This window comes from Scophthalmus maximus, chromosome 4 (genome assembly GCF_022379125.1).
Source record: "Scophthalmus maximus strain ysfricsl-2021 chromosome 4, ASM2237912v1, whole genome shotgun sequence".
In the NCBI taxonomy this organism is placed as follows: domain Eukaryota; kingdom Metazoa; phylum Chordata; class Actinopteri; order Pleuronectiformes; family Scophthalmidae; genus Scophthalmus; species Scophthalmus maximus.
In genome coordinates, this window is record NC_061518.1 from 22,935,706 (window position 1) to 22,952,124 (window position 16,419).

Sequence of the window (16,419 nt, forward strand, 5' to 3'; positions counted from 1 at the left end):
CATCTTGTTCTGTTTCTAGTCGGTAATTGTTTTGTTGATGTGACCCCACCTTACCGCCGCCTCCGGCCTCCCTCCATTTTTCAGCCACACACATACAAACAGACACACACCATCGCCACACTCTTTCCCCTCCTCCTCCTCCTCCACTCATTCACACAATCTCTCCCTATCCTCCTCCCTTTCTCTGCCCGCCTGCCTCCTACCATTTCTCCTCCCTCTCGCGCTCTCTCTTCCTCATCCCCTCCTACCTTTTGGACTGCAGCAGTCTCTCCTCAGCCTCCTGTCGTTCCCTTAGCAGCCTCTGCAGGTGAAGGATCTGCCTCTGGTAAGACGCCGTCCTCCCCTCCGCTGCCTCCTCCAACGCTGCCAGTCTGGTTGACGCCTGCCTCCGGTACACCTGCACACACGCGCGCACACACACACGCACAGGAATGAGATGCGGAGTGTTGCTATGAATAAGGTGGATATATATGAAGGACAGCACAGCGGAGACAAGTGGAATGGAGGAGGGGGAGTCACACACGTTGGGACAAGGTGAGAAACAACACACACACTAACCTTCCGATCCTCTACAGAGAAGCTGGTGTGATGCATTTGCTGTTTGTTTGTTTGGTGTGTTTGTACCTGTGTTTCTGTACATGCCTCCAGAAAATAACAGCTCTGTTTCAGACTTATATTTAAGTTGTTGTATACACAGATGAGCGGCTGTTGAACTGACAGTTCATAACTGCTGCTCTTAGTAGTGCGGCACACACACGCGCGCATACACACACTCAAACAAGTGGAATACATGTTTAAATGTTACGTGGACCAGTTTACCTCAGCTAACGCAGTGTAAAACTCACAGTCGATAAAGCAAAGGGAGGGAGAGCAGAGTAAAGAAATAATCAATGAAGGAAAAGAGAGAGGCAAAGCAAAATGAAGAAAGGGCAAAAGAGGTGGCAGATATTGTGCGTTGCTGCCCTGAGAAGATTTAAAGATGGAGAAAAAAAGGTTTGAATAAGGATGGACAATGTGTGCTTGCTTTCTGTCAGCCAGTTCATTTGTTTGTGTGTGTGTGTGTGTGTGTGTGTGTGTGTGTGTGTGTGTGTGTGTGTGTGTGTGTGTGTGTGTGTGTGTGTGTGTGTGTGTGTGTGTGTGTGTGTGTGTGTGTGTGTGTGTGTGTGTGTGTGTGTGTGTGTGTGTGTGTGTGTGTGTGTGTGTGTGTGTGTGTGTGTGTGTGTGTGTGTGTGTGCACGGTGGAGTTAATTACTCTGTCTGCTTGGAAAAGGGTAAAACAAGTTGTTTTAACTCTTTTTACCTGTCATACCCATAGATTATCCGCGGCTCGTCACTGCCTCATTTGGAATTGATCATTAGGATAGCAAAGTGTTTCATGCTTTTAATATTTAATATGATTTTCACACTGATTTATCGATAAGGCTGTACCTTATAAGCCTACCCCTTTAAATCTAGCAATCATACCAGAGGGCTGGTGACTGTTATTATCACAGCATGATGGATTGGCTCAGAGTATTTTTCACCTGACCTGCCCCTGACGGTTGTGTACAGAGAGCAACAGGAAGCCTCCACAATGCACTTAAAATGTAGCTTCTTTTTATATCGCCTTTTTTTTTTAGAAATGAACCAACCAGCCAATAGCAATCGGGGCTCATGCTTCTATCATTGTAATGAGGGATGGCATACAGTGAAGCATCAGGTAGCATCAAGAAGCATCAAGAAATGAACTGTTCCATATCATATAAAGAAGCGAGGTATCATTTCTAACCAAGATAATTGTACTCTTGTCGGCGCATGTGAACCAGCGGTGGCTCTGTTCAGTGACTTACAAGCTGTTGTAAATATAAATGGCTGACAGCTTTGTCATTTCTACACATTTCGTCCCCCTTTGATTTGATTTGATGAATGTTTGGGCATCACTTAAGACAGACAGTTTCCTCCAAGGATATCTGATGAAAGATGGGAAAAGGAAAAAACTAACTGTCCAGGACAGACTTGAGAGCTGAGAGCATTTGAAAAAGGCTTTTTGCTCCGTGTAAAAGAAAGAGCAAAAACAACCTATTTCATGAATAAGGAAGTAGGTAGAATGAACCTTTGAGTTCTGCAGTTTGTGTGAAAATGCACAGAAGGCACAATAAAGAAAAATAATCAAAAGTTCAATTCTTTATAAGTAGTTTATGAATTAACTGAAATATCTGTTTGTATGTACTGCTCTTCTGTGAGTTCTTACAACAGTTGTAATTCTATACTATACTATAGTATAATATATTATACTATACCAAACTATACCAAACTATACTATAGTATAATATACTATACTAAGGTCAGAGCTTTCATTTGTAAGAAAACAAACAAGCAGTATATTAAAGGAAAGCCAAAAGAGAAATCAATAACTTCAGGTGTTTTTATTATTTATGACCTATAATCTATCAACTAATGCGCAGATGAGAATGACACAGGATACAAAGGGGCGTGTCTGCCACAAGAAACCAATGTGATATAATCAACGAGTCGAATCGACGAGTGGTCTGGGCTGTATAAACAGAGTTTGGGTGAGGTCGGATCCTTCCTATCGTCTTTTCCCATCTACTATTCCATGACCTCAGTGGAAAAAGTCATGAGGTTAAGGAAAGTGGTAAAGGAAAGCCGACAGCGGTGCTTAGAGAATCTGACTCTTCTTTCACTAACCTACGTCATTAGGCAACGACGGATGTTATCGTCATGTGTCTGCAGTGGTGTAACTACAAATTTCCAAAGATGACCTACAAAAAACGCAGCAGCTCCATCAGCATGTTTCAGTGTTTTACCACCGTGTGACATCAGATGGCATTATGACGTCCGTCTCTTCTCGGTCATATTCATACTATTCTTCTTCTACTGCTACTTCAGATTGAATCGTTTAGGTTTTTGCATTAAATATCGCTGCCGCAATGAATTGTGGGGCTTCTATTTCCTATTCCTTTTGCATAAGAAAGTCCAGTGTCCCCTATGCTAAAGGAGAAAGGAAAGGAAGCATTGAAGCTCCTTTCCTATTTATTAAGAGAATTTCGAACAGCTCTGATCATGACTGCCAATCAAATACTTCCAAGATTTGACTGCACTCATTGACTTGATTTGCAACTTGCTCTCGGCCTTCTTCATGGATTTCAAGAGTGGACATTGTCTATACAGGTGTGTGTGCAAAAAAAAAGGAAACCAACCATTTAAGCTGTACTAATAAAACTACTTTTTTCTCTTGAATAGACCAAGATAACTATAATTATATTAATAACTAAAAACCAGTTCTGCTGCGTGTGCAAATTTTCGGGCAGGTCGGAGAATGTCTAGTGACTGATATTAGTGATTTATTTGCTGAATAACAATAATAATGATTCCTTCAATTCCAATAGGTCCTCGCTCTATCCATGTCAGTGGAGCTCGGGCCCTAAAAATCACTGTAGCACTGTAACTTACAAGTGTTTCCATATTTTGGACAACACAAGGTAGCCACTTTTATTCATTCATGTATTTACAGTAGTTTACTAAAGGAGGGTACACACACACACACAAAGAGAAGACACAGGGCAGCACACAGATGTGTGATAAAAACGAGCACACGGCAGATAGATTCAAAATGCCCTCAATAGTGTTTCAGAGCTCAGGAACAGCAAGGTGCCCCCCATGTTCCGGCGGGGTGCTTAATCTCCACTGAATGTCTAAATCTAAATATTCAACTAATGTATTTTTATCTACAGTTTTGCTATCACATGCTGGGGGGCAGTTAAGAGCTTTAGCCTTCAATATGGCTCGAGCTCTCTCCCCATTGAGTATGCCAATTCCCAGTTGTGTTCAGTTATGAATAGGAACGGTATTATATGTTGGAGAACTACAATCCGGGAAGCAAAAATGTCTCCAAAGCTTGGGTTGAATCTCCATCAACCCCCCAGGGAGGCAGCGGGGCGCCAGCATCAGCCCGGCTGAACGGTGACATTTAGCCCTCACAACAGGCTGAGCTGAGCAATGCCAAACCAATACATCTCCCCTTGTAGCTGCAGCCCAGAGGCTAGCTGACCTTCTCCACCCAGTAATAGAAAAAAATACAGTACTAGAAATTCAGAGCAGACTGGTCTTCTTTTTTTTTCATACCACGTCCCAGTGAGAGATTGTAGCTCTATTAAATGTGTTTTTCATTATTTTTCAGCACCTTTTCGTAACCCTTGTCCTTTCAGATATTTCACTTTGTGCAATTCTCTAATTGTAACTCACAACACAAACACCAAATCCGACTGATGGCTACAGTGTTTTCAGCAGGGACTGGGATTTGCGAATATTCTCAGCCATGTTTCTGTTAATTTTAAAGGCACCGTTTGACTATTGTGTAATATCTTAGATAAGGAGAGGACCCCCTTCTCAAAAAAAAAAACTGTGAGCTTTACCTCTATAAGCCTTCACCATAAAATTATTGGCAGTACATTTCAGTCACGGCAACTCATGTTAAATAGATTTTTATGTAAATATAGAATATGTACTTGGCACACAGACTCACTGACAATAATAACCGCCCCTGGGGTCAACCTCCAACAGGTGGATGCTGTGGGAGTAGTAGTAACTAACATTACACTCAAATGTCTACATCAACTTGCCTGCAGGATTCACATGATATCTTTTCTAAAACCATCAGTCACCCGGTACCTCTGTTCATCCACATGCGAGGCGAGCTGGAGTTGATCCTCTGGGTCCGACCACCTCCTCACAGCTTGTGTAAACACATTAACCTTTTCTGCTGAAATTGGCTGTCTTCTGTCATTAGCAAAGGGAAAACCCAGTAGAGGTAATGAAGCAGTTGCATGGGGGAGGCGCAAAACCGAGCACACCAGACCTTATTCCATGCTCATCTTTCTAAAATAATAAATAAGAGACAAGTGGGTAGAGTACACGTAATGAAAGCAAGACAAGTTGTGAGACACAAAGCTCTAACTGGGATGGGCCACACTCGGTTTTCTGATTCGCTGTGTGCTAACGGTTTACCAATGCCTGGCTGGTAATTTGCAGGAATGATGTATGAAAGCATGTTGGAGCTGTGAACCGCTTGATGAGTTAGTTTTCTGTTTGCCCTCTTGACTCCCCTCCTATTTCTTTTTTTTGGGGTTATTTCTCTGGCATAAAATCACATGAAATCAAGGTTAATGAGGAATAATAAGGTGAATCTTTTTCACTTATCTTGACTTGATATTAAATTAGATTATTTCTGAAGCGCAGAGCTGTTGCTGGCCTAACGGTGCTTCCAGAATGCAGTTGGTCACTGCTAGCTCTGCTGTGCAAGATATGTTGTTCTACCAACATGTTCTAAACGTTTATTTGGATGCATCATTGTGTTGTGGATGCATACTGTGGTTGCTGTGGGATTAGGATGAACTCCTGTCACCTAAATCCAAAACAGAAATTAGACATGGATGAGTATGACACGAGCAGCCACACTCACTTTGCCTCTGCCACATTCAGAACATAACCCTTACTGTAACCCTTTTGTTCCCCTTATTTTCAAATTATGATCTGACTGTCAATCCCCTTAAATTCTGTTCAATCACTGTTTACATAATCCTGTTAGCATTAGTTTATGTTAACACTGTAGCACCTCTGTCACTGTTGCAGCAGGTTCTGCTCCGTTGGTCCTCGCTTTTTCCCGCTGCCTCAAACTCTTGTGTGCCTACATTGAATGGCAGGTAGCATCCAGACCGATCCTCGTCCCCTGACACACAGTAATTTCTGCTTATGAGGAAATACACTTGACAAATGTGGCGCTGACAGAATATTGTTTGTGTCAGATTTGTAATTTTACTTCCATATATTTGTCCTGGTCACAGCTGGAGATGGAGAAGATTGCCCTAAACATCAGTCTAAATGAAAGCAGCTGAAAGGCTGCGCGGGTCAGTGTGCAGAATATTGAGTAGGGACGTCACAACTGATAATGCAGCAGTGTATTTCGGTAATCCACCCAATGGAGCGAATAAACCAGTTGTTCAGTCACAGGACGTGCGTTCCACTCATCTGTGACCCTATGTAATTAGAAATTTTATTAGATTAAGTTTAAAAAGCTCAGCAGTCAAACGTGGACTGCCCTGATTCAGAGGGGTTTGCATGGCCCCCTTTTTTTAACACTGAATGTTTATTCCTCCTCTTTTTTAAATCTGCCTCCCTGCAGAAGAAGTCGAATCAGCCACTTGGCATGCTATGGGAGCAAGTCACATTGATGTTAGTCATAGTTGAAATTTAGGAGGCGTTCACATCAGTGCCTCTGTGACCTATGAATACCAATAACACCCTTCTCTACCTGCTCAACATAAATTCAAAAGAGTTTTGTAAATGTTTCTTTGCAGAAGCATAATTCCATTTTAATTTGCTAACCAGCCACATTTCCTGAACTATTTTTTTTTGTTTTTTTGTTTTTGCTAAGTTAAAGTTCCCCATCCCAGCTTGGTGCACTGGGGCAGCATTCTTTGACTGGACTTAACGCCAGACATTTGAAGTTGGAGGAGTGTTAATTTATATGAACTCAAATATCTATACCTACAAAAATACTGGAATACAAAACAAATGTTACAATTAAAGAGTAGACCTTGGTTAAGTATAGTAAATTATAAAACCCTGAGAAATAAAGAAAGCAAACAGCAATGTTATGCTGTTTTTCGACTGATTAAATCTAGGAAGTACTGTTAAAGCTTACTTCAGAATTTCAACACGCCAACCATTAAAGAAAATTAAGAAAGTTTACCAGGAGACCACTCACAATTGTTGGAAACGAGGATGAAAGGTCTGCAAACTGCAGCAAAAAATAATCCTCTGGTTCAATGGTATAATTCAGAGAAGGCTCACAAGCAGATATTCTGACATCAAAGGTCAAAGCTTTCATCAACAATCCACACTGAGAGGAGGTGGTGAGAGGTGAGAGCCAGGGACAGGGTAACAAGAGAACATATAGCATTGTGAAAAGTGGACCACCTTGTCTGACATAAGATTTAATAAATCACAATATACACAAACACGCACACACACGCACGCACGCGCGCAGTTCTTCCCGAAAGGCAATCTGTCGACAAATGTGAGAAAAATATTTTTCCCCCCCAAAGGAATTTAACATTGTCAGTAGAATCAAATAGACTATGAATTTAAAACCGCCAAGTTACCAAGCAGTCCCTTTCAGCTAAAAAGCTAATGTAAATTATATTTTGTAGCAGAAAGCACACATAATTTTGCCCATATCCTATGATACAGTAAAAAATGCAGGTGTTTTATCTAATTCATCTTGCCAGGATCTATGCAGACTATTGACTGATTATTGACAGTGGTACTAGCTGTAAAGTCCCAGATCCAACCAAGCGTCTGGACACCAGTGTTATGCAGATTTCTGTAGCTGTGATGGCCACGACTTTGCTTTTATCTTGGGATCAAATTCTTTTTCCATTACGTGAAAGAACTGGTTTATTAAAGCACTCTTTGCCTTTCAAAATACCGACTTATTATTGGTAGTGGTTTATAGAATAATTTAATGTGATACTGTATTGATTTTAGCCGTGGAGAAATTCTCCTCTGGTTCGACTTCCTGTGAGAGTCAGGGTCAGCTACAAAACAGCATGACGGGAGCTGGTTGGGATTCAGGACGACTTCTTGGTCAGTACACGCTGTTCCAACTAATTAAATACACAAACCTTTTTTTCCGGTCTATAACACCATCATCAGCTCACTCCTTTGCACGAGTCATAATTACTACAACCACTGGCACTTGACAGTTGCTGTTGTGAATCTTGACAGTCTTTTATGCAGTTATCCCACGACAGGGGAAGACCAGCACAAACAGAGCAACTGGTCCAGCAGATGCTCCATTGGGATGTAGATGCCAATGACAAGGCTGATGAACCCCAATGTACCCCACTCTAAAGCGAACCACAGATAATGTGACATTGAAGATGTATCCCTCAGCAAATGCTCCACCACCAAATTCAGTTACTCGCTTGAGTAACGCGACGCAAATTTTATGAACGCACCATAAGGTACACGTTTCTAAATGCATCCGAAGGACACTTCCAACAACACACTCTACACTATTGATGTTTTCAGACACGAACTCCGGAAAATGTTTGCAGAATTGCGTCCGGACATTATACAAAAGTTTGGCGATCACATATGGCGAACGCAGCAGTAGATTTCCCAAGTCAGAGGCGTTCACAACATCAGGACATGACGAAAATGTCAGCTGCAGAAAGTTTACAGTCATCAACACGCCGACTCGCTTGCTGGGAATTCTCAGGAAATGTTCCAGCCGTAGAGTCAATTGGGCTAGCTTGGACACTCCCGACAATGTCTGGAGCAACAGTTGTGGACATTTGCGCTCTCACATACTGTACAGCCCCTCCCAAGATGTTCAGGAAAATGTCCGGACTTTAGTGCATGTGCGAAAGCAGCTTATGAGTTGCCATATAGGACAGAAAATATTTTAGGCATTTCATATACATGAATTCAATTTCAAGTGTCATAGCAAAGTGTTTGAATACTTCAGGTTTTCCTTTTTTAATAAATCTGCAGAAATGTCTTCAAAATCTGTTTTCCCTTAAAATGTAGTATTGAGTGCAGATTGATGTGGCCACACTTTAAATTGTATCTTGCAAGAGGCTGTAACATGACAAAATGTTAAAAAATGAAGGGGTCTGAATAATTCCCTCAATGGCCATTATATGAGTGTAGAGTATATACTATGTGATAAGAGAATGTATGCATGAAAGAGTGAGAATTTATTTGTTTGAGGGTCAAAATGTATGTAAACATTAATGCAAAAGGAGAATACATGTGCCCACACTATATTATGTCCTCTACGGCCCCTTCATAACCTACGGTTCGAGTGAGTAAAAGATGCAACTAGATCTCTAAATCACCCTTGAGAGCAGAACACAATTATATTCCTTCCAGCCTTAACTCTTCCACAGTCTTCCAATTCTTAAATGTCAAACGTCTGCTTCTGTCCACCTTCTCCTCTGTCCATCCACAGTGAAGCTTCATAAACATCAAATCAAGGTTACATACTTCAAAATTAACATATTTACCTTGGAAACCAACCAATCAATCAGTCAATAAGTCAGTTAACTACTGCGTCAGACAGTACACTAGTTTATCAACTGCTCAGTCAGAGCAAACATACACAATACAACACTAGGAAGCTGTACTCCTACATTCTTTTCTATTGGACTTTATTCTACCACACGAGCATTCCATTAGTTATCAATGTCTTTGATTATTTATTGTTTTGTGGTCCATCTGTCATTCCACAACACGACCATAGCTGTACTTCATCATACCCCATACACCATACCCCTATACGAGCCTTGTAATTTATCAGACTATTAAAAGTTTCATTTCATTTTAGCTACATGTACCAAATAACCCGCCTATAATTAAGTACTGTACTGTAAATAAAATGAGGCTATGGCTTATTACCTTTCATCTCTATCAAGCCACAAGACTGCATTGCAGAGGGGAAAAGCATATCCTTACATGACTAGGCCCACCCCATTGGCGCTACAGGCTTCTGAAGCGGAAAACAATTTCAGGGTTGAGAAGCGAAGAATCTGGCGTCAGATAAAGATCAGAAAAAATCATGGCCAGTTTTTGAACCACAACAGTTCAACAGAAAAAAGGTTGTCCCTAATGACAACACGGCAGAACTGCTCTGGACCATCCATGCGATAGGCAAGAGTGTGGAGAACCGAGGGTTGCATGGTCATGGAGGCTGTGGTCGCAAACTTGAAGTGGGCGTGGTCTTCCTGAGTTCCTCGCAGGGTTGCACACCTGTTCCTGATCAAGCTTACTATCCCCTGCTTTAAAGCCGTGACTCGTCGTCAGAACCACTCGACTGTGGTTAAACACTCAGACAGTTTCTTCTGTGACTTTGTTTAGATCTTGTTCGGTGATTTTCCCGAAGCTGATTTTGCTTCTCTGAACGTTTTGCTCAGTTTCTGAGGCAGGCAGTGCCTGGTTGAGTCCGGGAACTCAGCCCAAGCTTGGAACTCAGACACAAAACCATCGCTAAACTCATGCTGCCCTGCTCCCACTTGTCTACCTAACTGCTCAACGTCGCCACCCTCAATCCTCACCCACTCTCAGGTTGAAAAACTATTAGGACTTTCATGGAGTCCGGTCATCTGCATTTTGCGTCCAAATTGTAGCTCAGCCCTGAACTCTTTTAATTACAAAAATATGCATACTGCGCCCCTGAACTGTCAGTCACAAGTTGACAGCATGAGGAACACTGCCTGCTGTCATGACGTGATGCAGGTAACCAAAGTATGCATGTTATTATGAACCATCCAAGACTGTTGCCTAGCTCTGCCTTTGAGTTGCAGCTGCAAAATGAATTGAAAAAGGATGAAATTATTCTTAACAATTCTTAAAAGTTTATTAGAGTTATTTATATGCTTAATAAATATATCATTTATATTTTATTATAATATATGATTGTATATTATACATCTTAGATGTTGTACAGAGTTTAATTTCTTGCATTGCAAGTGGTGATAAGTGTTGGACCACTAATAGGGTGGGTTGGGTTTGGCATGTACATTAATACCCTGGGGTTGGGGGGCGCCGAAAACAAAAATCTTACCTAGGGCGCCAACATTGCCAGGGCCGGCACTCGACGAGCCCTTGCCGGGCATGTGCCACCGACAGATAGAAGAAGTGGCCGATATTCGGAAATCATAACAGTGGCTGGAAAAGGCTGGTCTCAAAGACAGCACCGAGACGCTAATAATGGCAGCACAACAACAGGCCGGGGGTCTACTGTACCACACCAGACAGGACCCACGGTGCAGGTTGTACAAAGACACCCGTGAGACCGTCCAGCACTAAACCGTGGGGTGTGAGATGCAGCCAGGTACGGTGTACATGTGGCTGGCATACTGTACAGGAACATCTGTGCCGAGTATGGGCTGAAAGTCCCATGGTCAAAATGGAAGACAACTCCAAAGGTGGTGGAGAATGGCCCAGGATAAAATGGTGACGACTAACTAACCGAACATCGTGGTGATCAACAAAAAACAGAGGAAGGAAGTAGTGATAATAAATGTAGCAATCCCAAGCGACAACAACAATCATAAATATATATATATATATATATTCGCCTCTTTCCATCATTTGATGTTTTATATTTTTGACTGCTCCAGTCTATGTCTATGACAAGTCTTTGTTTTTGGAACCTGGTGAGATACAGATGAGAATGGTTGTACCGACCTCAGAGAAACACACTCAGCTTGTCCTTCGGACGCTTCCTTTTTACGGTGGTTGAATAGATTTGTCGTACTTTCGCCCCAGGTGCTGACAGTTGGCCAACAAAGTTTATAAGCAAGACATTTACATGTATAATAAGATTTTACAAACTGAAGCAACTAAATACTTCATGCCAAGATTTTTCTCATATAAGGAAAGTAATATTTTGACTTAGATAATAAGATTACTAATATGAGTTTTAAGGAAAGAAAGGAAATTGAATATATAGTACACTGGCATGTGATTTTCATATGAAACTGGCTGACCTGATATATCTCTCAAGATACACAGTCTTATCAGTTTTCACCACAAAACTGATTGCTGTTGGACACATCTCAGACACGGCACACGAGTACACTAACACAAGCAGCATTGCTCAATAACAGTATTTAGGATTGAGAGTGTTTCCCATCCAGTTTGTCATCCAATATATTTCAGGTTGATATGGAAATATGAAAGGGGTACTGTGTGTGGTCCCACCTATTTCACAACTCTCTTGGACATTAAGAGAAATTCATGATGTGGTCGTTTTGCTTTTTCCAAAGAATAATAACTCTCCCATTAATTACCTTGACTGCGGGAAGCACACAACAGTCAGATTTTTCCTACCACAGTTTAATAATGATCTGAAAAAAGAATTTCCACTTCACATAATAACATTAAAGATGTCTAATGTTGTGTTTTGCGCTATTGCTTCATTATACAGCTGTTTGCAGTAAACTTTATCCCACTCTCTCACGCACGCACGCACCCTAACCCTTAAATTAATCACAGTTTTGATTTTGATACTTAACCTTTAAAGCTTTCTTATTATAAAGATCTTGAAATCTTTAAAAGACCTTTCACAGTAGTATGTAATATGCAGTATGCCACTGCATATGAGTTGCCTCAGTAAAATGTCTGAGGTAGACTACAGGAGATGGGGGCTCCTAATCCTCATTCCTATTCATAATTGCTGTCTATAGATGCATGCTTACGGCTAGTTGACCTTATTAATGATGACTGACAGAGTCTCGCTGTTTCTCCATGGAGAAAACAGATCATTTCAGTTTTCTTGTCTCAGCCCTCTAGCTATCAGCAATTAAATAAAATCCCAGTGAAGCCGCTGGTGTCAAATATAACTGATGACAATAACCAGTGTTGATTATTTGCACACACACTTGCCTGTACCTTAATCCCAGATCACAACTTGAATTTGTCTTTGTGAGTGGTGGAGGGTGAGGGCAGGTGAGTGCTGTTTAAAGCATGTACCTCAGGAGTGATATTGTGGATTGTAAAATAACAATACAAAAAATAATATTAATGATGTCTATATTTTATCCTTTTATCTTATACACTCTTTTCTTTAGAATTTCTTGCTTTTGCGTGATATTGACGACATTCAAATATTTTAAATATCTTTAGACATACAGTCCTCCCTATCTCCTTGACATTGGTGTCAGCACTGACTGATCAATGGAGTCAAAGCATGATGGTGGTTAATTGCATTTTTAACTCAACAATTGCCAATACTCACTTTTTTTTCATGTTTGAAATAATGAATTTAATTACCTGCATTTGCACGCTAACCGAGTGTGCATAAGTGAATAGCTGTTTACAAAGAAAATAACTTTGCTCTAGGTTTCCATATCCTAACAAACAAAATAAAATCCTAAATATGGCTTTATGTCAACGTAAACAAAAGTTTCGATTCAAGGGTAATGTAATTAAAGAACTGCAAAAACAATCTATTCTACACAAAAATGCTGAATCAACAAAAATGGATTAAGGAGTGGCTATCCCTGCCACCCCTCCCCAAAGATCAATAGCATTGCTGATTCTTACTTAGCCACAAAGGGCTCTGGGATGACACACTGATCCAATTCCCAAACCATAAATCATTCATCAGCATTAGGTACACAAGGCAGAAGCAGTCAGATGAAAAAGGAAGAGTCCTGACCTTTTCCTGTTGGGCAGAGATACACCAGAGACTGTAGTCAGAAGCATGTGCTTGTAGCAGTGTCATGTCAAACATCGTATTCAAAGTCACATCTATTCTGATCATTACCCCTCTAACAGTTTTTTCCCCCTATCTGTCTCTGCCTCTATATCTTTCTTCAGAACATGACTTAAAGATGAGCTGCCCTCAGCCTGAGTTAGAGGAGGACTGTCCTCCACCAGAGGAATTGGAGTGTAAAATCTGTTACCAACGCTACAATGCCCACAACCGCAAACCTAAGATCCTGGACTGCCTGCACCGGGTCTGTGTCCGCTGCCTTGTTAAGATCCTGGACATTGCTGACGGTGCAGGCTGCATCCCCTGCCCTTTTTGCCGACACCAAACGAAGATCACAGACTTTCAGGTGTCAGCCCTCCCTGACGATGCTAACATCATGTCCCACTTGGCAATGCGGGACAAATCCTGGAGCTCAAACCTAAACAGGGAGGTAGTCCTGACTCCAAAGAGTTTCTCCTCATCCAGCCCATCTCATGAATCCTCCAACTGTCTGGTCATCACCATTATGGAAGTGCAGAGGAACTCACAACTCTCCCCAAGCCGCAGCGGCAGCTCTGACATTTACGCCGAGCAGAGCCTGGACTCATTATCGATGGGCTCCAATGGGCCAGTTGATCAGGACGCCCTGTCCAAATTCTGTAACCATGTCCCACGCATCCTGGTCTGGCTGCTGGGATTCTTATACTTTGGCTCACTTCCTTTAGGAATCTACTTGTTAGTGATCCAGAGAGTGACTCTGGGAATTGTATGCGTTAGCATGGTGCCATCAAGCTTGACAGTTTGCCTGGTCTATGGATTCTGCCAGTGTCTGTGTCAGGGTATGTGTGACTGTTCTACCAGGGGCTGATATGACGCTACTAAACTGGATGAGGTCAGCTGCAGAAAACATGTATTTGGTCTGTTAAGTAGATGGATATGAGGCTCAAAAGTGAAAGGTGATGTCCTCTCCTGGCTGGCTGACTACTAGACAGTTATCTTCACGCAATGTGCCGGTCAGAAAACCTAAGGACGCCATCTCCAGTGATGGTCTATGCTTTAAGGGTGACTAATGAAACTAAGAAACCAGTTTGGCCAGAACCACTGACAAGCTCTGTTAGTGGGAGCAGCGCCTTTTATCTACATTTCTGTGCTGTATTTCTGTGACCCGATTTGTTCTGTGTTGTGTGTCAGCCCTAGTCTAGCATAGGATTTGAGAGTAGACCTTTGATGTTTAACTTATACATTAATAACACTGATAAAGTCCTGGACCCTCATTTATCAACAATGTATACCAACAATACAGCTGATTCAGCTCTAAACGTGAAAACACAGAGCACCTTGTGGGGGAAAAGGAGCACTACACACCAAAAGGTACAGGTATTCATATCATGGGCCACATAAGCAAACTTTTAAGAAGAACTCATTTGTATTTGTATAGTCTACATCAAAGGTCCGGTTGTAACCTTGGTTTTCTAAGGATACAATTAAATCAATTAACCATTGCAGTATTTACTGTATCACTACATGCTTCCCAATATTTTTTCTCTCTGTTATATCTACAGATAAGTCAGAATGGAATAGATGATACTGGTCCTGCCATCAGCACCTGAAAGTATCATCAATAACTGAATATTTTATGAAGGCATTGGCTGATAGTGTCTGATATCAGTCTGTTGAACCTGTTGATATTCAGTTTGTTACCATATATTTATATCCTGGCTGGCACACTGTGTAAAACATGATATGGAATACTGCTCTTTCATGAGTGTGACTCATGAATTAGCTTGAGTTTGTGATAATAGCTACTTGCCAATTTCTCTACTGTTATTGAATGATGCAAGGGATAATAAAATTAAAGGTCTCACATTTGGCTGGATTTTTCACCATCCGAATGTTCCAAATGAGGAAGAGACTATAGGGGAGGATATAGAAATATTTGCAAAGCACATTTCAAAATACAAATGACCACATTTTCAGTGATTTGGCTAAAATACCTTGTGACCTGATTTACTGTCACAGATGTTGCTCTGAGTGTGCAGTATGTCTGATGAGGATTTTACTGTCACTTATTTAATGTGCCCCTCCCCCACTTTCTTTCTCTCTCTCTCTTTTTGTATCAAATACACACATCCCTTTAGGTTGTTGTGTTTAATCTAGTCGATATGTGTAATGCATAAGCTAAATTAATATCTCAGGTTTTTTGATACTCTTTAATGTTTGGCAACAGTCTTCAGTTTCTTTTTGGGTTGAATGTAGTAAGGCTGCTTGGCTGAATTTATTTAATTTGGTACAGGCTGTAAAAAGCTAATTTGACTAAAAGTTACTTTTTATGGCAATGAGTGGATTTGTTATTTTGTGGCACCTCAAGGTTGTGTCCATTATTAACATTCCTCTCAAAAACTGTTCTTGCTGTACACTGAGGACATTTGGGTTTAAGATCAAAAGATCAACAAAAGAATTCAGAATTTAATCTTTTATTCACTGGTATTTACACCTAGATGTTTGAACAAAATAGGACAAATCTTTTTGTTGGAACCCACCTATTTGTCAGAATAGATGGAGAACACAAAGTACAAAAAAAAGAAAGAAACTACATCAAACATTGAACAGGTTGGCCATGGGCAACAACAGTTGTTAAGGACAGAAAAATTGTGAGAGCTATGATGAAGACCCCATAACAACAGTCAGTGACCACAACCTACCTCCACAGGGCAGGGCTGGAGGCATCACAATCGAAAACCCAGAAGTAACCATGTTTGGCAGAGCGGGGGGGGGGGGGGGGGGGGGGGGGGGTCTGTGTGAGATTTAGAGGACACTTCACACCCACCAACACCTGTGACCTGCACCCATTGGACAGCTCTAGCTGTCAATCAAATGGTAGCCATGCCCCAATGCATACCATGCTTGATTGTCAATTTTAAAGGGACATTTTGTGTGGATTTTACTTATTTTAATGGGACCATTATTTACAAAATGAACACCATGCTGTATTCAAGAAGGCTTGAAACTAGAGATCGAGACCATAAACTCCTCAGGAAAATGAAATGAAAAAAATTTCAGGCACTTCTGCGTTGGGTTAATTTACCAAACATGGAGTTTACTACCATTTTTTTATAGAGTCTGATCTTAATCCACTGTTTCGAACACAACTA

At 41.2% G+C, this 16,419-nt stretch overlaps 2 protein-coding genes across 3 annotated transcripts in view; one reads left to right on the top strand and one right to left on the bottom strand.

The window, feature by feature from the left end:
- The window catches only part of cep89 (centrosomal protein 89), a 52,094-nt gene that overhangs the window by 11,816 nt on the left and 23,859 nt on the right, over positions 1 to 16,419 (bottom strand). For both annotated transcript variants that reach the window (XM_047331585.1, XM_035628348.2), the window contains exon 17: positions 249 to 397. In XM_047331585.1, coding sequence (XP_047187541.1) covers positions 249 to 397 — 149 coding nt within the window. The remainder of the gene's footprint in view (positions 1 to 248; positions 398 to 16,419) is intronic.
- On the top strand, positions 391 to 16,026 carry zgc:165481 (uncharacterized protein LOC100073327 homolog). The gene is made up of 2 exons (XM_035628349.2): positions 391 to 534; positions 13,393 to 16,026. The coding sequence occupies exons 1-2, from the start codon at positions 471 to 473 to the stop codon at positions 14,133 to 14,135; spliced, it is 807 nt and encodes a 268-aa protein (XP_035484242.1). The 5' UTR covers positions 391 to 470; the 3' UTR covers positions 14,136 to 16,026.